Source organism: Tiliqua scincoides, chromosome 4, assembly GCF_035046505.1.
Source record: "Tiliqua scincoides isolate rTilSci1 chromosome 4, rTilSci1.hap2, whole genome shotgun sequence".
Taxonomy (NCBI): domain Eukaryota; kingdom Metazoa; phylum Chordata; class Lepidosauria; order Squamata; family Scincidae; genus Tiliqua; species Tiliqua scincoides.
In genome coordinates this window covers 206836501-206860270 of record NC_089824.1, presented here as the reverse complement: position 1 = coordinate 206860270, position 23770 = coordinate 206836501, and the positions used below count along the sequence as shown (strand labels likewise).

Sequence of the window (23770 nt, the reverse complement as noted above, 5' to 3'; positions counted from 1 at the left end):
AGGTGCTAACAGCTTATTATAGGCCGGTAGTGATTAACTGGGCAATTAATTGCAGCAGCCTTGTCAGAGCTCAGACACCAAAGAAAGATAAATGTATCATGTGCAGATTTAGGGCATGTATAACATTGCTACATTGCTAATAATTTCAGCCCTAGCACCCAAGATCTTGACTGTAGTTCAGTTGCCAAAAGTTGTAGTTCAGTTGCTATTTTGTTACGTGTTGTGCACAGATGTTTAGTACTTTTGTGTGCATCTATTAAACCATGGGAACAGCCTGCCCTTGATTCTGTTCACAGCTGTTCATTTATTTCCTCTCCTTAGGAAGCGACTGTAATGGGTTTAATGCATTTATTAAGGGAAAATGGGGAGGAAGCTGGCCTCTCCTCGCCTGTGGAAACTAGCAGGAACAGAATGCCAACCACACCACTGACTCCTGAAAGAGTGAAGCATGACTGCAGCTTTTCAACTTCTTAGCCTCTAAGGGCAAATTTAGGTGGCCATTTGCCAAGCTGTAACTGGGGTGCATGTTATCACTTCTGATCAACTGTAAGCTGGCCACCTATATTATCTTTCTAAGTGGTAAGGAAAAGTACAGATCAAAAATCCATGGAATTAAAGACATGGTGGGAAGGTTCTTTGCACTGCTTTTTGGGAGACTGCAGAGGCCTGGTCTATACAAGCAGCAGAATGAGGTGGTAAAATCCTGAGATGGTAGAGGGCACTACTATGTCAGACTGCAAGGGTCTGTGTGTGCGTGTGTTACATTTTTGAATGTTCCCCCACATAGGGAAAACTCCCTGGAAGTAACATCAGGGGTTTGGCCTAGCCAAACTTGTTAGCACTGGGACCCACTTGACAATCTGTCGTGACCCACTGGAAGTGACGTCATGGCTGGAAGTGACATCAATTTAGGCTTCAAACCTAAGCTGCGATCAGCCAAAGGTCCCCTTGCACAGTGCACTTGAGCTATAATTTATCATAGCTTGCAATTCAAACATTTTAACTCGGAATTCAAAGCAGAGCATGGATCTTTCTCCAACCACACAGCTCTTCCCCCTTCATTCCACCACCTATTCAGGGCAAAGCACTGTGCCTCTCTCCCACTGGGAGCCTGCCCTGCCCAGCAGCTCTGTACCCTGTATTTTCAGCTCTGTATTTTTAATAGAAGCTGACCGAGGTGCTACACAACCAAACTGAAATTGCCTTGTGACCCACTTAGTGAGTTATAACCCACTAAGTTTGAGAAATGCTGATCTGTTTGGGGGTTTTAAAAAACAAAACAAAAATTACTTTTTATATCACCCTTCCTCCAAGGAGCTCAAGATGTTGTACCTCCTACCCTCCTTTTGTTTTCACAACAACCCTTTGAGATAGGTGAGGCTGAGAGATAGTGACTGCCCCAAGATCACCCAGGAAGCTCCACGGCTATGCATGGATTTGAACCTGTATCTTCCAGGTCTAAGTCGAACTTCTCAACCATTACACCATGCTGGCTCTCAGGAAAAGTATTCAAAGCATTCAAATACCTAACCCCCACCTGCAGTCTGAGGTAGTACAATCCATTCCACCAACTAATGCTCTCTTCAGTCTGTGAAGTAATGTGTAGGCTGGACCAGACAATCAGCTTGCCAATTGGCAAATAAGTTACTGCCCAATCTTATCCCACACTGGCACTCAGGACGCAAGGCCACCAATGCAGTGTCCATTACATCTTGTGTGCCAGCAGGGAACCAGGCCAGCCGAGACAGCTAAGTAAAGAAACATTTTACTTATGTCTCTGGCTGCTCCATGGTCCCCTATGGTTCTACTCGGATCTACACCAGCTCTTTTGCTGGCATAGATTGTTAAACAGAATAGCGTGTGTCAGGTCTAGGCCAGAGATATGGGATTAGGTGGATGCCACTGCCACCAAGACCTTCCCCATCACCACTAGCAGAAACCTGCTGGTGGCCAGTCTACAGGGTGCTGTTTCACCTTCTGGACCATGTAACAATAGCAGTGCTTGTTGTAACAATGCCAAACTGCCTTTACCATCAATAATTTCTTCCTAATGTCTAAACAGAATCTCATCTCTTGCAGTTTGTACCCAATGATCATTTTTTCCTGATGCAACCAAGCAACCTGCACTAGATCGCTGCTGAGTATAAAATCGGAGCAGAGGCAGAAAGACAAAAAATACTCAGTTCACAAACATGTACATCTTTGTTGGCTGGATAGGTTCTGTACTTTGGAAAAGAGTATCCTCGAACTATTACCTTTGCATGGATGTGTGAGACCTCATGGCATGGAGGACTCATGGTAGAGGTCTGCATACTTGGAAGATCAGTAGGAGAGAGAGACAGAGGAAGGAAGTCACATACAGACGCACTCCCACAAGTCAAAGAGGGACCAAGTAAAGGTCTGGGACAGGATTGCACTTCTGGCCCTGCCCATTGTCTTGGGAGCAGCAATGCGCACCCATTCCCCTCTCCATGGATATAATGTGTGCATGGAGGAAAGGGTCTGAAAAGACCTGAAGTCTTATTATTCAACATAATATTATTAAAAGGCTGCAAACATATACGCACTTGTCTGGGAGTAAGTTCCATTGACCTCATTGGTTCTTACTTTTGACTAGGCATCCATAAACTTGCACTGTAAGCAGCCCAATTCTCCTAAAACCCCCACAAGACGATGCATAAAGGGAGATCAGAAAAGACTTTTAGACTGGAGAGATCTGAGTTCAATTTACTGGTCAACAGAAACTCGGAAAGTGACCCTGGGTCACTCAACACACTCAGCACAGCTGAGTGGATCAAGTGGGGAAAACCCCATATACAATTCTCTGTGCTTCTTGAAGAACCTGACACCTACTGGGATTCTCATTCAGCTGAGAACAGGAGGTCCAATAAATTATTGACTGGCACTGACTTGCTTTGCAGACATCATCGTTAGAAGGCAAATGAAGGAACAAGGGGGTTTGCTATCCTGGACTTAATCCGAGAAGAATTGGTTAAGGAAATGAAAGTGATAGGAACTTTAGGCAAAAGTGACCATGTCATCTTGAAATAATATCAAGGGGAAGATAAGCTAGGGGTAGTTTGCTTACTCTGGATGCATTCTGAATTTCAGGATGATACAAAATTGGGGGCAGGGATACTCTGGAAGACCAAATTAAGATTAAAAATGATCTTGAGAGGCTCCATCAGTGGAGCCTTCATCTTCACCAACAATCATTAACAAGATAAAGTACAGTGAATGAAGACAAATGTACAGTACTGTATGTAGGAATAAAAAATCAGAGGCACAAGTACAGATGAGGTAAACCTGACTTGGCAGCAGAATGTGCAAAATAGAACAAAGGGCGCAATCCTAACCAACTGTCCAGCACCGAGGTCAGGGCAATGCAGCTCTGAGGTAAGGGAACAAATATTCCTTTACCTTGAGGAGGCCTCCATGACTGCCCAACTGCAGGATACAGCACATGCCCCATTTGCATAACTGTGTCAGTGCAATCAAGTTGGTTATGATTTGGGCCTAAATGTCTTAGGGCCCAATCTTATCCAACTTTCCAGCACCGCTGCAGCCGCAATGCAGCCCCAGGGTAAAGGAACAAATGTTCCCATACCTTGAGAAGATCTCTGTGACTGCCTCACCATTACAGGATGCAATACATGCCCCACAGGTATGGCTGCACCGGCATTGATAAATTGGATAATAATAATAATACAGGTATTTATATACTGCCTTTCTTGGTAGTCAGATTTCTCCTCAGACTTTATTCAAGGCGGTTTACAAAGGCAGGCTGTTCTGAATCCCTGTAGGGATTTTTACAATTGAAAGGTTCTATCTTTCAAAAACCACATTTCAGATGGATCTTTCTGATCTGGTATCACATTCTGGCCTCCGGTTTCCTCCCACGCAAGCTGACAAGCAGCTCCTTCATCTCTCACATGGAGGGCAGCCAAGACACTTCTTTGCTCACACCAAAGAGCAGGTGGAATGGCTTAGCTTGTCACCTGTTCAAGGTCTCACCATTCACAGGGCCGGTGGCCTTGAACTGGCAACCTGCGGATGTTATCTTCAGGCAAACGGAGGCTCTACCCTCTAGACCAGACCTCCTGGATAGGATTGGGCTGTTAGTGGACCATGTGTTTAACATGAGCCAGCAGTGTAATGCAGTTTCAAAAAGCAAGTTTCCTAGGCTGTATTAGCAGAGGCATAGAAGTCCAGATCATAAGAAGTAATAATTCCAGTCTATACTGAACTAGTCAGACATCACTTGGAATACAGTACTGTATCCTGGGCAACATGTTTTAAGGAAGGATGTTGACAAGATGGAGGAGGTTCAGAGAAGAGCAACAAAAATGGTGAAGGGTCTGGAAACCACGTCCTATGACGAATGATTGAGGAACTTGGTATGTTTAGCCTTGAGAAGAAAAGACCACTAGGTGATATGATAGCTATCAGGAATCTGAAGGCCTGTCATGCAGGTGAATACAGTATTTGCCCTTTTAGCTCCTGAAGGCAGGACTAGAACCAATGGGTTGAAACTAAAGGGAAGTTTAGGCCGGACCAGAGGAAGAATGTTGAAACTTTTAAGAGCTGTCTGACACTGGAACAGCTTGTCTCATGCAGTTGAGTTTTCTAAAGGAGGCCGGATGGCCACCTGTCAAGGAAGTTGTAGTTGCCTACACTGAGGATTGGGTTGGACTGGATGACCACCAAAGTCCCTTCCAACTTTTTTATTCTAACCTTCCCAAGAGCTTGTTCTGAAAGCATATTTTTTTCATATTTTTATCCAATCCTTCAGATGTACATAGTTCATAAGAACATAAGAACAGCCCCACTGGATCAGGCCATAGGCCCATCTAGTCCAGCTTCCTGTATCTCACAGCAGCCCACCAAATGCCCCAGGGAGCACACCAGATAACAAGAGACCTCATCCTGGTGCTCTCTCCTACATCTGGCATTCTGACTTAACCCATTCCTAAAATCAGGAGGTTGCGCATACACATCATGGCTTGTACCCCATAATGGATTTTTCCTCCTCCCCTTTTGTCCTTACAACAACCCGGTAAGGTAGGTGAGGCTAAGAGATAGTGACTGGACCCCAAGGTCACCTAGGAAGGTTCATGGCAGATGGGGATTTGAGCCTGGATCTTCTAGGTCTAAGTCCAGCGCCTGAACCACTATACCATTCTGGCTCATATGATGCAGCAAGACTGCTGAAGCTGGGAACTGTCATTGGATGAGGACTACTTGGGAACCCTATGGATATGATCTTGAGTTCCATGATTGAAGCCAGGTAAGATCTAAATAAGAGAAATCTAATAAATAATTAAATCCAATTGACTTCAATGGAGTTTGTGCGATATTGTCTCTGTAGGCACGTATGCAGTCACTGTCCTTTGACTGTATCAACAGGGCTAAAAAAGCTGTCACTATGCTATTGTCTTTGATCTCAGTGTAACCAGGAAGACCTCTTCACCTCTGCTCTGAGTGGGTGTGTATGTGTGTTAAATATGACCATGTGTCATGGTTTGCCAACGGCCCTGTACTGCCCTAATTGACACCAGAAACAAGGTGCTTGTGTTTTCTTCTATAATCTTTTTCACTCTTCACCTCCCACCCCAACCCCATCTTCCTAATGATCAGGGTCATCCTGTAGCTGCCTGATTGTACTGAGAAATGTCTTTGCCCCATAGCACTTCCCACTTTTTCATATCATCTGTTAGAGAGGGATATTTATCTCAGTCGGACATGTGGACAGAAGCTCAGGTTTACGTAACTAAGAGCCCAGTGCTGTGGGCCTGCTCCACCTCCAGGACTCACATTTTGGCAGTACAGTGTGCTGTATGGCAGTCATAAAATGTGATTTGCCATTTTGTGCAGCTAGGCCAATGTTGCCAATAGTCTCCAGAAAAGCCCTAATAAATTGGTGAAGGAAGGGTACAACGGTTAGGGGAGGAATGAAGCAGAGACTGGGGCAGGGAAGGGCTGTGTCCAGGCCAAAAGAGGGTGGCATTGGCAGTAGTAGCAAAATTGCTGGCAGCAAAGTTGCAGGTCCAAGTAGACCCATCAGGACTGTGGAGGCTTGTTCCCGGGCAAAAGATCAAATGTTCCCTTACCTGGAGGAGACCTCTGGGACTATTCCCCCAGCAGGACACAGCATGCGCTCTGGCTGTATGGCTTCATCAGTATAGGAAGAAGCTTTGGATAGAATTGAGCTGTTAGGTGGTGCTGAATTAATTTTGACTCCAAGGATGCTGTAGAAGAGGAAGTGTCAGAACAAGTGAGTGCAAGTAAAGCAACCTTCTAACTCAGAGGCTGTCAGATTGGAATCCACTGGATCTCCAGGAATTTGCTATAAATTTGCAAGGGTTTGTGGTGCCCAGTTTGTTAACAACAGCAATAACAAATGTCTTCCTCTTGCAGGCTCCTGAAAATTTGGTTAACAAGAAGTCATTTTTTTGTGAGTGAAAGGACTGTGAATTCAGATCAGGTGCTGAAAACAATTTCCTGGTCTAAAATTTCAGAGACACTTATTCCCCCCCCCCCCCCCACTGCTATTTTGCGCCTAGGGTTCATTTTAAAATGATAATTTAAAAAGTATATCCCACACGCCTGAAGTTTGCCCAGCCCTGAGCTTGCTTCACTGTTAGCACCCTTTGCAGCAGAGATTGTTTCATGGCAAGGGAAAGAATGAGAGGCATTTATTTTTTCCTGTTAAGGGAATTTGACAACAGTTGTCTGTATATTGATGTAAATATTGAAGGAAACTGCAGAGGGCAGTTAGGAGCTCATGTGTGGCCTTCAGGAGGAAGCAGCTCCTGAGACAGGTGACAAAATGGCAAGGGGGGGGCCTAAAAAGATGACTACAACCTGGTGTATGAAACAAGAAACACCCCTTGAGGATCTAGTGCAAGGACTAGATCAAACTCATTTCATACTAAGGGCCAAAGTTAGCATTCATAGTGCCTGCTGAGGGTTGGAAGTGACATCATTAAGCAGAAAGTGACATCACTAAGCAGATGATGGCCAGAAATAAGCACTTCGTTCTCACATAGAAACTCATTAGCTGCAAGTGATGAAAGAGAAAATGTGCAAATCTTGTTCATATTTTCAAGATATGAGAGAGCACCATTATCAAGCTGGGAGAGCCCAGTTATAACAGGGGACGGATAAACTGCTTCCAGGGGGTCGTGTTTGGCCTTATGTTTGTCAGTCCCGCCCCACCTAGTGTGACTTGAGCAAAACCAAGTATTCTTCACAATACCAGAGAGGCAGTTGTTCCTGAGGAGAAGGAAAGGGGAAAAATATATTGATTGTAGGGATGGGTTGTCTGGGCTACAGTTGCACAAGGAGTGGTCCTCTGCTAGAAAAGCTGCTCAGAAGCAATGGTAAGGAAAAGGCACCCAAGGTATGTGAGGCACCCAAATACCTACATGTGGTACTTGGGTACGTGTGGTTCTGCACGTGGATTGTGGGTACTTGGGTGCCTCACACGGTGGCAGTGTTTTTCGAAGGACTCTGGTGGGGAGACTCTGCCTCACCTGCCTCCCCACTCACCACATGTCCCTCTCCCACCAACCCACCCACACAGAGACAGAAACAGAGATTAATACAAAAATCATGCCAAGGATGAGAGAATTTTCAGAATCCTTTAAGTGGATTGCGGGAGGGGGTGTCCAGAAATTGAGGGCCCGCCAGGGGTGAGCTCCTTGCCTGGGGGGGGGTCTTGTCCCTTCTCTTCATGGGTAGAGGGTGGATCGGGTAGTGGGCACAATAGTGATCCTGTGAGTTGGGGGTACAGGGAGACCCGCGTTGCCCAAGGGCTGGGGTGGGCTGGGCACCCTCTGTGTGATACCAGCCGGCCCCATTCTAAATGTCATGTCAATGGAAGTTGACCTACAGACAGACAGACAGAAATCATGCTAAGGATGAGAAAATGTTCAGAATCCTTTAAGTGGGTTGTGGGAGGGGTGTCCAGAACTTGAGGGCGCGCAATGGACAAGGGGGGACCTGGGGGGGTGGGTTCTTGACGCCTCTCTTCATGGGTAGAGGGTGGATCGGGTACTGGGCACAGCAGTGCTCGTGTGAGTTGGGGCTCCAGGGAGATGCCCAAGCCCGGGCTGGGCTGGCACCCTCAGCGTGGTACCGGCCAGGGAGAAGAGCAGCAGCCTCGCCTGGGAGGAAGGGCGCAGTGCCGCCCACTGGGAGGGCTGCGAGGAGGGGAGAAGGGGGGAGCGGCAGGGGCGGCGTGAGCGTCCACGCTACCTGCGCGCCGCCCAGCCCCCTGCCCGGTCTCCGGCAGGCAGCGACGCGAGCAGAGCGCGGAGAGGCTGGGCCGAGCCAGGCTGGCGAGGGAATCCGGTCCTCCCCTGCGCTCCTCCCTGCTGGCGGCTGCGCCCAGCCAGCCCTGCTGCCGCGGCCATGACCGACAACATCCCCTTGCAGCCGGTCAGGCAGAAGAAGAGGATGGACAGCAAGCGCCGCGGAGGGTAAGCCAGCGCCCCCCGGGCCCGATCCCTGCCCTCCATCCCCGCAGCCGCCGGGCCTCCCCTTCCCAGCCAGGCATCCTCCTCCTGGCGCCGCGCTTGGACCACTCCCGGGGCGCTTTCGCCTTCCCGGCTTCAGAGCCCCATCCTCTGCGGGACTACTCAGAAGTAAGCATCGCTGCAGTCAGTGGGGCTGACCCCCAGGTCATTGTGGCTTGGATGGCAGCCTCAGAGCCCAATCCTAGGCAGGCCTACTCAGAAGTAAGCCCCATTATAGTCAATGGGGCTTACTCCCAGGTCAGTGTGGCTAGGATGGCAGCCTCAGAGCCCACTCCTAGGCAGATCTACTCAGAAGTAAGCCCCATTATAGTCAATGGGGCTTACTCCCAGGTAAGTATGAATAGGATGGCAGCCTCAGCGCCGGGGCTTCCTCGGGGAGAAATGCCGCCCCACCGTTGCGTCCTGCCCTGCAATCCTGTCCACACTTTCCTGGGAGTAAGCCCTACTGAATACAGTGGGGCTTGCTTCTGAGTAGACAAGCATAGGCTTGTGCTTGGAGGCTCCCTGGCTGCCCAGAGCCTGCCAGGTTCCCAATCTGGGCATTGCCCCGGAGGGCGCCAAGCAGCACCCAGGGGTCCCTTGGCCGGCACTTCCACGCTCCCCCGAGCCGCCTTGGAGCTTCCCTTCCTCTGCCCGGCCCCCTGGCCCTGTCCCGGGTTCCCCTCGGTGCTTGGGGATCCAGATCGCTCAGTGGGAGGGATGCGAGGAGAAGAGCCTTGGCTGGCACTGACTGGAGGCAGCCCGCCAGGGCTCTCCCCTCAGTGGGAGGAAGCAAACCCCCCCGGGGGGAGGGGAGGCGAGGCTGGGCCACTCTGAGGGGGCAGGAGAGGAAGAAGACCCCCCCCTTGAAGGGTGCGGGGAGCTGGAGCTGGAGCTGACAGGTTGCTCCTGACGCCATTGCGAGTGGCACGCCCAGGCCTGGCTGCCATTCCAGTCTGTACATCCTGGACGGGAAAAGGGAGGCGGGGATTGCTTGCTGCGGGTGCCAGGCAGCGTTGCTCTTCCCTGCACAAACCCCGGAGGAGAAACCAGGGCAGGGGGAGAACTCTGAAGGGAGAACCCTGCCAGGGCCGGCCTCTGGGTGTGGATCACACCAAGTGGAAGACAATGGAGCAGGGACCTGCGGTGGGTGGGGAGGCAGGTGAGGCAGAGCCTCCCTACTGGATTCCTTCGAAAAGACATGCAAGCACTCCCAACCCACAGGCTCTCGCATGTGTGAGGGAATGTGGTGTGGGTGGGGAGGTGGGTGAGGTAGGTGAGGCAGAGCCTCCCTGCCAAAATCCTTCAAAAAGCACTGCCATCCTGTGAGATGCGCACGCACAACCCATGCGCTTTCACATGTGTGAGGGACATGTGGATGGGGAGCTAGGTGAGGCAGAGTCTCCCCACGGAAGTCCTTCAAAAAGCACTGTGAGGTGTGCAAGCACAATCCATGCTCTTTCAGGTGTGTGTGGGACTTGTGGTGGGTGGGGAGGCGAGTGAGGCAGAGCTAGCTGGAGTCCTTCAAAAAACACCACCACCCACCGTGTGAGGCATCCACAACCAATGCGCTCTTTATTCTCTCCCTCCTCACTCCATGCGTGGATTGAGATTGCTTGGGTGCCTCACACGGTGGCAACGCTTTTCGAAGGACTCTGGTGGGGAGGCTCTGCCTCACCTGTCTCCTCACCCACCACATGTCCCTGCAATGGAGCTATCTGCTTGGAGAGGCCCAAAAGGAGCCTAGTGGAGACATGCCAGTGAAGTTCCCTAATGTGGGTGGATTGTTATGTGATCACCAGCTGATACGAGCAGCCACTTGACACATCCAGAGATCCTTCAGTAGCAAATAACACAAAAGATTGGACCTGAAGTGAGTTCCTGCTGTTCCCTGATGTTGGTCAGTTGAGAATGCTTGTAGGAAAAATCCCTGCAAAAGCCATACCTGGAAAAGTGTTGATGTCTGAATTGGGTCATCTATGTGGATTTTTGGGTGTGATTACTATAATGCAGTGATTCCCAAACTGTGAACTGTGGCTCCCTGGGAAGCCACAGAATCCAGCTAGGGGAACCATGGAATCTTTGCAAAAGACCCATCGCCCTCTACAATGTACAAGCATGTCCCTGTATCCATGGGGGTTCCATTCCAGAACACCCAGTGGTTAAGTGAAACTGCAGATATCGGCAAATGCTTTGCTCCCCTCACCTCCAAGGTCCTCTGATCCCGTCCATCTGCAGCCTCTGCCGGGCTCAGTCTAGAGCTAAAAAAAGTCACTTCTGGTTTCTCCAGTTTTTCTCCATGCAGGGTTTCCCCAGGCCTCCTAATGCCTTATATGGTATTTAAAACATCACTTCTGGCTTCATGGAGAAACCAGAAGTGACTTTTTTTGCTCTAGGGCTCAGTCTGAGCCTGGCAGGGGCACAGATGGACTTCAGTAGCCTCTGCTGGGCTCAGAGGACCCTCCGGAGGTGAGGGGTGCTCACCTCCAGAGGGGGCACACAGAAGGAGCCCAATAGACCCAATCTGCAGATTACGGAATCTGCTGATATGGGATCCACAGATATAGTGGCCCCTTTGGATAGGATTGTAGCCTTAATGGGGAGCCATGACTAATGGCCCAATAGTCAAGGAAACTGCCAGTCAAAAAACTCTGGGAACCACTGCTGTAATGGTTAATTTCTAAAAGGAGAACTCCACCTTCCAGAAGCACTTCCCTCAGATATGGAGCACCTTGCCAAGTAACCACTAATATGTTAGCTGCTTTTAAAGGCTGGAGACAACCAACCATGGCAAAGCACAGATGACAAAGAATTCCTCTCCATGATTAAGAAACTTGGCTGCCCAGGGTGTCTGCCATCACGCATTCAATTCACATTTTGGCATGCTACTACAAATTAGTTAGTGAGCTTCTTCAGATACACCCACAGCAGTGTGAGAACAATTCTTTTATAATTTGATCCCACATCACCAGAGAGTACATATGAATAAAAGAACCATGTGAGCAGGGCCAATAGGTGGGTTTTTCCCTATCAAATTGTTATCCTCCCTTTTGACTCAGGTGGGAAGTCCCAAGTGATTGGCCCTGCCCATAAGGAAGTCATTTTAATGCACATTCTCCAGCAACATGGAGCACACCATGGGGAAGCTGTGCACTGTTCATAGTGTTGCAATTATATGTGAAGAAGAACAGTGTGTAGGGGTTAGTGGTGATGCTGTTAGTTGAATCCAGCATGTGACTCTAGCTGGATATGACGAGCCCTGAGAATAATAAATATATTATTCTTTAGTTACATCATACTGAATTGGTAATGAGACTAGTCCCAGGGTTGCCTGAGATTTTGATTTTATATATGGATTAATGCTGCAATCCTAGACACATTTGCTTGGAAGTAAGTCCCATTAAACTCAACAGGGCTTACTTGTGAGTAACATGAATAGGGTTGAATACTTGTGAGTAACATGAATAGCAGTGGTGTAATAAGTTATGTTTAGGTTTAAACATATGTTAAACAAATACTGTGTCAAGGTTACCCAAAAGCCATACCAAGGAAAGTTGAATTTTATATACTTTACTGGCATGTTTCTTTAGTTTGCATTATTCAGTTGCTTCTACTGTGGGGAATGGGAAATTCAAACATGCAACCTCTCCCCCCTGTCATCTGAAGACACTAAATTCCTGACTGATGCCATGTGATCTTTCTGTTTGTATTGGTCAGTACCAAATACACGAACTGCTTCCTTTGAAAAGTGGTGTTTATGAAGTGAGAGGCCAGTCTGTGGTGTTTGTTCTGTGATGGTGGTTTCACTTATGGAAGTCATCGCTACAGCCCTTTGAAGATATTTAGGTTCTTTTCTCTCTTTCTTTTCCATATCTTCTGAGGAGGACTTTATGCATCTGGGCTTTATTTCGTAGGCTGCAATCCTATCCGCACTTATGCAAGAATAAGCCCCCATTGACTATACTTCTAAGTCAGTGTTTGTGGGTTGGGACCCACTAGGTGGGTTACGAGCCAATTTCAGGTGGGTTCCCATTCATTTCAATATTTTATTTTTAATATATTAGACTTGATGCTACCATGGTATGTAACTGCATTTGGCGAAATGTCCAGATCTATAATTTTAACAGGCTAATATGAAGATGCTTTTAGCAATGATAGTAAATGGGAGTTGCTCCTGGTTAAGTGTGGGTAGGATTTCAGTCTAGAATTGTTAAAAATTTTCCTGCTTGATGATGTCACTTATAGTCATGACATCACTTCTGGTGGGTCCTGACAGATTCTCATTCTAAAAAGTGGGTCCCAGTGCTAAAGGAGTCAGAACCATTGTTCTAAGTCAGGGGTGCTCAAACCCTGGCCCAGGAGCCACTTGCGGCCCTCGAGGCCTCTCAATGCGGCCCTCAGGGAATCCCCCGTCTCCAATGAGCCTCTGGCCCTCCGGAGATTTGTTGAAGTCCGCACTGGCCCAACGCAACTTCTCTCAGCGTGAGGCAACTGTTTGACCTCTCGTGTGAGTTGTGGGATGAGAGCTCCCTCTACTGCTTGCTCTTTCACATCTGTGTTGCAGCAGCGACAGCAAAGGAAAGGCCAGCCTTGCTTTGTGCAAGGCCTTGAGCAATAGCAAGACATTCATTCATTCATATAAGTTCATCTTTAATATATTCATTTATGTAAACTTATGCAAATTTATTCAAATTTAAAATGTAAATTAATTTTTTTCCCCCGGCCCCCAGCACAGTGTCAGAGAACTGATGTGGCCCTCCTGCCAAAAACTTTGGACACCCCTGTTCTAAGTGATGCATAGGATTGGGCCCTTAGTGTTTTTAAGGTGCCACAAGTCCCTTTATAGCAGATGCTCATGCACAGGCAACCTTCAGTCTCGAAAGACTATGGTATCGCGCTCTGAAAGGTGGTTCTGGCACAGCGTCTAGTGTGGCTGAAAAGGAGGCAATCAAAATTAGACTGTCCCACCATTCTGACCTCTATGCTTTTGGCTGAAGGTTTACACATGTGCAGTTATATACAGTAGGCTGTGTACAATTAACCCAGGGACTCTTCCTTTTGTAATTGTCTGATTGCACTGAAAGAGCCCACCTGCTACAATTTGATTGCATATAGGTCCTGTTCAAGATTTCAGCTGAATTCATGAAAGAACAGAAACAGAGTTTCTGAATCTGAAGGTTCAGTAAATTAGGACACAGGATCTAGGTGAGAGAAATTAATAAATAAATGTGCACACTTAATAAAAGCAGGGTTTTAGCAGGGCTAAACAGGATTTAAACCTTAGTGTGTAAGTTCTGTGAAGCCAAAAATCTCTTAAACCAGTGCAGTTTAAACTCAAATAAAAAACCAGCTTGAGGTTAAAAAACAGTCCAGCCTCAGAGAACTGAAGTAGGAGGGTAAGAACCTAGGAAAGGCCAGTTCCCACCCAGCCAGGGCAATTTAGCATAGTCATTGTCCTTTAGGTCATAGCAATTGACCTTTAGGAGTTGATAAGAGCCCCATTAGGCAAATCCAAGCACCCCCTTCAGGGAAATCTCACCTGGGAAGACCAGCCCCTTTTCAATCAGCAAGGAGGGAGGGAGGAGGAGCTAGCTAGGAGTATAAAGCTAGTGCCTCCCACCGCGTGATCCTCTCTGCAGAAGCATGCGTGGCCTCTGGGAAACCCAGTGCCTCGGGAACAAAGTGCCAGGTAAGGCACCACGAGTTTAGCATCTGTGCGAGTTCAGCAGCAGGGTGAGGAAGCCAAGGCCGCAGACTCTGCCATTTCTCTTCCCTTGAGAAGAGGGCTGCTAACCAGTGTAGGGTTTTTAAGTACCCCTAACTGAGCGCTTTCCACATGCGCTGCCTCCGACGCATCCTCGGCATCACCTGGCAGGACAAAGTTCCAAACAACACAGTCCTGGAACGTGCTGGAATCCCTAGCATGTATTCACTGCTGAAACAGAGACGCCTGCGTTGGCTCGGTCATGTTGTGAGAATGGATGATGGCCGGATCCCAAAGGATCTCCTCTATGGAGAACTCGTGCAAGGAAAGCGCCCTACAGGTAGACCACAGCTGCGATACAAGGACATCTGCAAGAGGGATCTGAAGGCCTTAGGGATGGACCTCAACAAGTGGGAAACCCTGGCCTCTGAGCGGCCCGCTTGGAGGCAGGCTGTGCAGCATGGCCTTTCCCAGTTTGAAGAGACACTTTGCCAACAGTCTGAGGCTAAGAGGCAAAGAAGGAAGGCCCATAGCCAGGGAGACAGACCAGGGACAGACTGCACTTGCTCCCGGTGTGGAAGGGATTGTCACTCCCGGATTGGCCTTTTCAGCCACACTAGACGCTGTGCCAGAACCACCTTTCAGAGCGCGATACCATAGTCTTTCGAGACTGAAGGTTGCCAATACAAAACAAAAACAAACAAAATTTAAAAAGCTATGCAGTCAGACAGCCAGCAGCAGGGTGGGGGCTATCCAGTGTTTTGCATCGAGTGCCACATGTATGACTATATGCCTCTGGGGCATAAGTCATGGGCGTGTCCTCAGTGCAAGGAGCTCCAGAGACTCAGGGTATCCGTCTGCTCCCTTGAAGCCTTGGTGGCTGATGTGGAGAAGCAGAGGCATGCAGAGAAGGACCGTGGGGAGACTTCCGGGGTTCGTCCCAACCTCAGGTGTGCAGCTCCTCAGCTGCCTGAATGGGAAGTCTCGGGGCTGGAGGACGTCATCCTGGAGAGGAGGGAAACAATCCCCTAGGGGGATCCCTTCTCCAGGGGACAAGCCCGTATCCGAACGCACTCGGGATACTCTTCGGCAGGAGGGGGGTCAGGGGCTTCTTGTAGTGGGGGATTCAATTATTAGAAACAGAGAGAGGGGGGTTGGCGATGGATGTGAGAACCACATGGCGACTTGCCTGCCTGGTGTGAAGGTTGCGGACATCACTTCTCATCTAGACAGGCTGGTAGATAGTGCTGGGGAGGAGGTAGCGGTTGTGGTGCATGTCGGCACCAACGACATGGGCACGTGTAGCCGGGAGGTCCTGGAGGCCAAATTTAGGCTATTAGGTGGGAAGCTGAAAGCCAGGACCTCAAAGGTAGCGTTCTCGGAAGTGCTACCTGTTCCACGCGCAGGGCCAGCTAGGCAGGCGGAGATCAGGAGTCTCAATGCATGGATGAGATGGTGGTGTAGGGAGGAGGAGTTTAGATTCGTTAGGCACTGGGGAACATTTTGGGACAAGCGGGGCCTGTATAAGAGGGACAGGCTCCACTTGAACCAGAATGGAACCAGACTGCTGGCACATAACATTAGAAAGGTGGCAGAGCAGCTTTTAAACTGATCCCTGGGGAAAGGCCAACAGGAGCTGAGGGGCATCCGGTTCAGGACTCCTCATCCCTATGGGACGAGGATGAGGAAGTTAGAGAAAAACAAAGTAAAGGCAGAATAGGAGAAGAAATTGGAAATGGTAGCATGATGGGAAGTGATAGACGGTTTGGCACAATGAGAGGGTTCAGGGATGAAGGAGCGAATAAGCAGCCCATCCAGGGGCATTCCATGTGCAAATGCTTTTATGCAAATGCCCGGTCTCCAAGCAAAGATGGGAGAACTGGAATGTCAGGTGACAAGGGAAAACATTGACATAGTGGACATAACGGAAACCTGGTGGAATGTGGAGAATCAGTGGGCTACCGAAATCCCAGGCTATAAACCCTACAGGAGGGACAGGGAGGGGCGTGTTGGAGGTGGGGTGGTCATTTATGTTAAGGAAGGGATAGAATCCAACAAAGTAGAGATTGAAGGCGGGTCAGACTCTATAGAATCTCTATGGGTTAAATTACCAGGTATGAAGAGTGATATAATACTGGGGGCGTACTATTGTCCTCCAGACCAGAAACTGGAAGGGAACCTTGAAATGAGGATACAGATCAGGGAGGTGACAAGGAGGGACAGGGTTGTAATCATGGGGGACTTCAATTATCCTCATATTGACTGGGTCATCTTGTGTTCTGGTCACGAAAAAGAGACCGGATTCCTTGACATTCTAAATGACTGTGCCTTACAGCAGCTAGTCATGGAGCCCACCAGAGGACAGGTGACTCTGGATTTAATATTGTGCAGTACTCAGGACCTGGTTAGAGATGTCAATGTTATGGAACCATTGGGGAACAGTGATCATGCTGTGATCCGTTTCGACATGCACGTCGGGGGAAGAATACTGGGCAAATCTCTCACAAAAACCCTTGACTTCTGACAAGCGGACTTCCCTTAAATGAGGAGGCTGATTAGAAGGTGGTTGAAAGGGAAGGTAAAAAGAGTCCAGTCTCTACAGAGAGCATGGAGGTTGCTGAAATCAACAGTAATAGAGGCCCAGCAGAAGTGTATACCACAAAGGAAGAAGGGCTCCACTAAGTCCAGCAGGGTGCCTGCATGGCTAACCAGCCAAGTTAGAGAGGCTGTAAAGGGCAAGGAAAGCTTCCTTCCATAAATGGAAGTCTTGCCCTAATGAGGAGAATAAAAAGGAACATAACTGTGGCAAACAAAATGTAAGAAGGTGATATGGGAGGCCAAGAGAGACTAGGAGGAGCACATGGCCAGCAACATTAAGGGGAATAATAAAAGCTTCTTCAAATATGTTAGAAGCAGGAAACCCCCAGAGAAGCGGTTGGCCCTCTGGGTGATGAGGGAGGGAAAGGGGAAATAAAAGGAGACTTAGAGATGGCAGAGAAATTGAATGAGTTCCTGCATCTGTCTTCACGGCAGAAGACCTCGGGCAGATACCGCTGCCCGAACGGCCCCTCCTGACCAAGGAATTAAGTCAGATGGAGGTTAAAAGAGAAGATGTTTCAGACCTCATTGATAAATTAAAGATCAATAAGTCGCTGGGCCCTAATGTCATCCACCCAAGAGTTATTAAGGAATTAAAGAAAGAAGTTGCTGATCTCTTGACTAAGATATGCAACTTGTCCCTCAAAACGGCCACGGTGCCAGAAGATTGGAGGATAGCAAATGTCACACCTATCTTTAAAAAGGGAAAGGGGGGACCCGGGAAACTATAGGCCAGTCAGCCTAACATCTATACCGGGTAAGATGGTGGAATGCCTCATCAAAGATAGGATCTCAAAACACATAGATGAACAGGCCTTGCTGAGGGAGAATCAGCATGGCTTCTGTAAGGGTAAGTCTTGCCTCACGAACCTTATAGAATTCTTTGAAAAGGTCAACAGGCATGTGGGTGCAGCAGAACCTGTGGACATTATATATCTGGACTTTCAGAAGGCGTTCGACACGGTCCCTCACCAAAGGCTACTGAAAAACTCCACAGTCAGGTGGTTGGTCTGTGGAACTCCTTCCCACAGGATGTGGTGACAGCATCTGGTCTGGATGCCTTTAAAAGGGGATTGGACAAATTTCTGGAGGAAAAATCCATTACGGGTTACAAGCCATGATGTGTATGTGCAACCTCCTGATTTTAGAAATGGGCTATGTCAGATGCAAGGGAAGGCACCAGGATGCAGGTCTCTTGTTATCAGGTGTGCTCCCTGGGGCGTTTGGTGGGGCCACTGTGAGATACAGGAAGCTGGACTAGATGGGCCTATGGCCTAATCCAGTGGGGCTGTTCTTATGTTCTTAAGTTTGCAGTCCTGCTGTCCCTCCAAGCCCCTGCAACAGGGCTTTGATGCTGCAGTCATTAATGTTGAATAGCTATTTGTGAAACCAGCATTTTGTCCATTGGAATACACAATAGGGCATGAACCAGTCAAACAATATACTAAAGAAGTACACCCGGTCCATTTGCAAAAGCTAAGCAGACTTCAATCTGGTCAGTGTGTGGGTGGCAAAATGCATAGGATTCCCTTGTAAGCTTCTTAAAGGAAAATCAGGATATAAATAAATAAATTTCAGGACAATTGATTTCTACTTATTTCAGTGAAAAAGTTAAGCATATTTATTTATATCATTCATGCTGTCAAATAACTCATGTGTGACTATCCCTTTTTCACTTTGAAGTCAAAGGACCAAGTAGTGCTTAATTTTGGTTGGACCTCTTGGCAAGGATCATGCAATTTCTCATTTCAGTGCTTAATATGTTTTTGTTGCTAAAGAAATATTAAAGGGTAATAAGTAGCAGGTCTGGCTCCAGAATTGGTTGCTTGCTAAATGATCTCACTGGATGATGGAAATGCTTTGTATGACTTGTGATTCACCAAGTCAAACACAGCCCCTCAGTCATGTACTGTGGCTGGCAAGGTGCTTGATAGACTCCCTCTTTATGGATGCCTGAGGATAAGGAACAGTAGGTTTTTCAGTCCCCAGTAGCTGCTGGTCTGTGTTTGGTTTGATGTAGGTCCTGATTTGTGCAGTTCTAACATGCAGTTGGTCTTCATTTTGAACTCCATGACTGCTTATATTAACCATCCCTCACACAGCATTGGTTTTGTAGTATTTGCACTTGAATGTTTTCAACATTCACTTTAAGGCTTGTCCAAACTGTTTTCAGTCAGATTGACTAATGAGCTTTCCTAAAGCTTCCAAGCTATATTCTGGCTTATATTATAGGCTGTATTTTAAATGACTAATGCACGCGTAATATAACTGTTTGTCAAGGGAGGCATCAGGAAGGGGTCACAGCTCCATGCTGAAGTACATTATCTTCATATAGAAGGTGCCACGTTCAGTCTCTGGGATCTCTCAGCATAAAGGAATGTTAGTGGTTAGACAGGGAAAGACCCCCATTGAAGAGCTGCTGCCAGACAGGGTATGTCATACTGGGCTAGATGTACCAATTGAGCTTCTTGTGGTGCTTTAGGCTCAGCTGCAGGGCATGGTCTGAAAATGTCTGAACATCTGATTGTTGAAACTGTGCAGTTTCAACATGGTCATTTCCTAGACAGGTGACCTGCTAAGAATCTTATGTGTGCTGCTTTGAGTTCCATGATAACAGGAAGTCAGGAAATAAAGGAGAAGGGTCAGAGCTGGTTTCCTTCAACCCTGGATAGAACAACTCCCTCCCTTCCAAACTTTTCAAAATACATCATGTGTGCAATAGCCTTTAAGTTATTGCAGCAAAAATCAGGGGCTTTGTGGCAAAGTAGCATGTTCAAGACTAACAAATATATTGTGGTTTACAACCCATTACAGCAATCATCATTTTGCTATTTACACAATAATAGTTACACCAATTTGTGTCATTTTATCAGACGATAAAAATTGGTTATTAAGTGAATTGGCCCCATTTTGGGATAACTGTGAGGACATAAAAGAAACTTCAGGGCGCAGATCGGCCAATTACTGCTCTTTGGCTGTTCTTGCTTTCTTTTTAGGAAACTATAGAATTTCCACTGGAGATCCACTGACACAGTTGTGTGACTTGCCTTGTTAGTAATGCTTGCAGCAATTACCCTGCTCTAACCCTTAGTTCTAGAGCTCTTGTTAGACAGGCAAGGGAGCCCATTTGCTTCAACTGGGTCACAAAAGTGGTGTTTCCTATAATCATCAAGAGCTGTTGACAGCACAGAGCTATGCTGCTGCACTGAATGTAGCAATTACATTCACAGGGCACTCTATGCTTTTCTTAGGGCCTTTCACACTTAAAACTCTCAGGGTTTGTTTTGTTTTGTTCTTTACTGGTTGGTCTTCAGAAGCCCAATTTGACTTGTCGTGATTCAAGGCTTATTCATGGGATTTGTTTTTCCCATTGTACTTTGTGAACATTTCTGTTGTGTGCACATTCTGAATTGTGCAATGCATAGACCTTCTATGAAATTCCATTACCCCAGTGCTGCAACACACACTTTTCACATCTATGGCTTCAGGTTTGGTGTTGGCTGCTTTGACTGAAAGGTTAATTTCAGTCTAACAGTTTAATAGCTGTAGGTCTAATGCTGAGGTATTCAATCTGTTCGTCCTGCCTCCTTAGGGAGGCATGGCTGGCCTCCAGGGGTGTCGCCAGGCATCTTGGGGAGAGAGGCTGGGCTGGGTTGTTCTGCTGTACATGCTGCCTGCCGACTTGCTGCTTTTCTGCACCTGTGAATGAGGTGGGTGGGGCAGCGTGAGGCTGGGAGGGTGTGTGAAACATGGTGGGGGGCTGGCTGGGCAGGCAGAGGTGCTGCATCTCAGCATGGAGCTCTCTCCATGTACAACCTTGCCCCAAGGACTACATTTCCCAGTGTGCTCTTTGCTTTGGGCATCCTGGGATTGGTCAAGGCCGGAGGAGAGAATAGTGCATAGGTCTGCATCTTATCAGCACAGGAGCACTCCTGGCAGGCTTCAAAGCTGGAGGGAAGAGTAAGTCCTCCACTTGGGGAGCCCAGCCTGCTCTTAGTGTCCAAATGCCCCAGCCTGCATTCCTCCATCTTGCCTGGGGGGAACAGGGGTGGCATCTGCATGTTGGGTGTGTGTGTGAGCAGCCCCCATCTACTTTGGGGTGAGTTGTAATCTTGCTGTATGTGGCTACATTCCTTTCCACACTTTCCTGGGAGTAAGCCCCATTGACTCAAATGGGGTTTATTTCTGAGTAGACCTACATAGGCTTGGGGTCTGTGTCAGCTTAACCCAGGATCTTCACCTTTCTCTTTTTTCTCCCCCTCCAAAAAAGAGAAAAAAGCCACTCTTGATGAATTTGTCTCCAAAAATTGATTAAAAATAAAAAATCCCCATTTTTTTTCAGCCATTCCCCTTTTCCTCCTGCCTCCTTTTGGGAGGAGGGGGGCACTCTGTTGGCTGCTATTGTAAGATAAAAGGCACAATCCTAGCTAGGTCTACTCAGAGGTAAGTCCTATTGTGTTCAATGTGACTTACTCCCAGGAAAGTGGGGTTAGGATTCCAGCCAAACTGTCTCTAGGTCTCAGTTTGCATCAGTTTGCAATTAGCAGATACACACAAAACAAAGTCTTCCCCTCCTGCAAATTCATCACTTCCCCCCTCCCTTTCCAAAACCCTCCAGGTGTGCTGCTAACAAACTTAGGGCACAATCCTAACCAGGTCTGCTCAGAAGTAAGTCCTATTTTGTTCAATGGGGCTTACTCTCAGGTAAGTGTGGTTAGGATTGCAGCCTCAGAGTGCTGGCAGCCTTGTTTCTAGTGTATAATTATAACACCTTCATCCCCATTTTGGGGGTAGCTGAGGTGAGGTGTTGTAATGGGGAGCCGTAGCCAGTGGCTACAAGGATCAGGGGAGGCGTGAGCTGGAAAAGTTCTAGAACCACTGGTCTAATGCCTGGGAAAAATCTACCGTGGACCCTGAAATGGCACTGCCTACCAGAACAATATTTGACATTCATTTTGCAATTTAGAGTTTTCAGAGTACTTTACTCAGCAATCCATATAACAGCCCTACAGGGTAGGTCAGTATTATGTGACCTGCCCCACACAACCTTTAACCTCTGATTCCAAATACAACCCATCAACATGGGTTGATTCCAGTATACAACCCTTGTATATTTGGTATACACCCAAATACAACCCATTACAACCCATAGCATGTAATGGTCTTTTAGGTACTTAACTTCCTGTTTTTTATAATCCCAGGTAGACCATAAAAGTAGGTATATTAAGTCCCATGTGAACCATTGACCTGGGGTGCTGACCTAAATTTCACTTGGTGGGTGAAGTACAAGTTGTGCAAGTCTGGTTCTATTATCTCCATATAGTAGGAGAAGGTCTGAGATGAGCAGCCCAGACCTAACTCCCTGTGTGGTGATGCAGTGGCACGAATGTGGCGCTTGCTGTATCCCGCAGGGGAGTTTTGGCCTCCAGAGGCCTTCTCAGGGTAAGGGAACATTTTTTTTCTTTACCCCGAGGTCAGCTCATGCTGGGCCCCCAGCTCTTCTTGGTTCTGTATCAGCTCTGTAGCTGGTACAAGTGTAGGTGAACCCATGAAGGCAGATAGAGGCTGGGAAGGGGATTTGGATATAGCAGATGCTACTGCCACAGGACCTGCCCCCTTCCTGGTCCCATTCTGCCTTCCTCCCCACCCCAAATGCCATTGCTGCCCCATTCTGCCCAGCTCCCACATACTTCCTGCTCTTACCTACCTATGCCAGCAGGCATCCAGAGGCCACTGTTGCACAGAGCAAAACGCTTGTTGCTTGCAGCAGTGGCCAGGCTGTGCACTCCTGCATGTTGCATTTTGTGACTGCCAGAAAGTGCCGCATGCCACCAGAACACTTTTTTTGGGGGGGGGGGGGACGGGACATATGGCTCTGATTGAGTCGTAAGAGAGGCTTGCCTAGGGTTCTCCAGGGAGTTCATACAAGATGAGAATTTTACAAGGGTCAAATGTTTTAGCTGCTGTGCTTTAGACAACTTAATGCCAATGGTCTGACTTGACGTAAGGCTCCTTGTGAGATTCTTTTCAATTTGCACTTCACAGTGAGAAATACTTTCCATTTTTCTTGTTTCCTCTCAAAACAGCCCTGAGTGGTAGGCCATTTTATACTAGATAGAAAGGCCAAATACAAAATGTAAAAGTCAGGGCAAAAAGTAATTTTGTTGTTGTTGTGTACACGTTGCCTTCAATATAATTTGGTGCTTTATAAAGGATCTGAAGCAAATGATAGGTTCCTACCCCGAGGAACTTGCAATATAGGAATAGTGGGAGTGAGAGTGATATAGGCACTTTAGGTCAAGAGTTGAAAATGAGGAATTTAATGGAAAGGTGTGTTCTCTCTCCTTGCCATTGCTGGAGCACCCACCTACCCTTTCTTTCAAACCATTAACCCATTTCTGCCCAGCCCACAGGTGTACACATTTAATCCTTGTTGCTTATATGCAATGTTAGGAAGAAACAGCTTAAAGCAAAACTGAATGACTTCGGTGTCAAGACATTCCCTTTCCCATATTCCATACATGCAAAACTGTTCGCAGTTGTTGAGAAGCTCATGTTAAGGAAAACATGTGACTTTTCAGGACAGAAGTTCTTAGCATCACCATGCCTTATCTTTCTTCAGTCTCTGATACATTTACATGGTTAAAGGGTGATTTAAGGGAAGAACGAAGAGAACCTAAAGAACATCAACAACTTGGAAAAGTTCTGAGTTCTTGACTTTCTGAGTTCTGGATTTTCTTCTGTTTCATCCCTGGGTCAGGGATTTACCTGGATCAGGTAAATCAGAGAAGGCCTTTTACCTCTGCTGGGTGAACTTTATTGTTCTATTAAGGCACACAGAGATCTAGCCTCATGGTAGCCTTCATTTATCTTTCTCCATTTTTGTTGTCTTGTCAGACACAGGGCACAATCCTAACCAGGTCTACTCAGACTTGAGTAGGTCCTACCT

At 47.5% G+C, this 23770-nt stretch overlaps 1 protein-coding gene across 1 annotated transcript in view; it reads left to right on the top strand.

The window, feature by feature from the left end:
* The first annotated feature begins 8333 nt into the window (after positions 1-8333).
* Positions 8334-23770, top strand: part of ATP9A (ATPase phospholipid transporting 9A (putative)) — a 113502-nt gene continuing 98065 nt past the window's right edge. Inside the window, exon 1 of the mRNA XM_066623313.1 lies at positions 8334-8483. Within this exon, the coding sequence (XP_066479410.1) occupies positions 8416-8483 (68 nt within the window). The 5' untranslated portion in view covers positions 8334-8415. The remainder of the gene's footprint in view (positions 8484-23770) is intronic.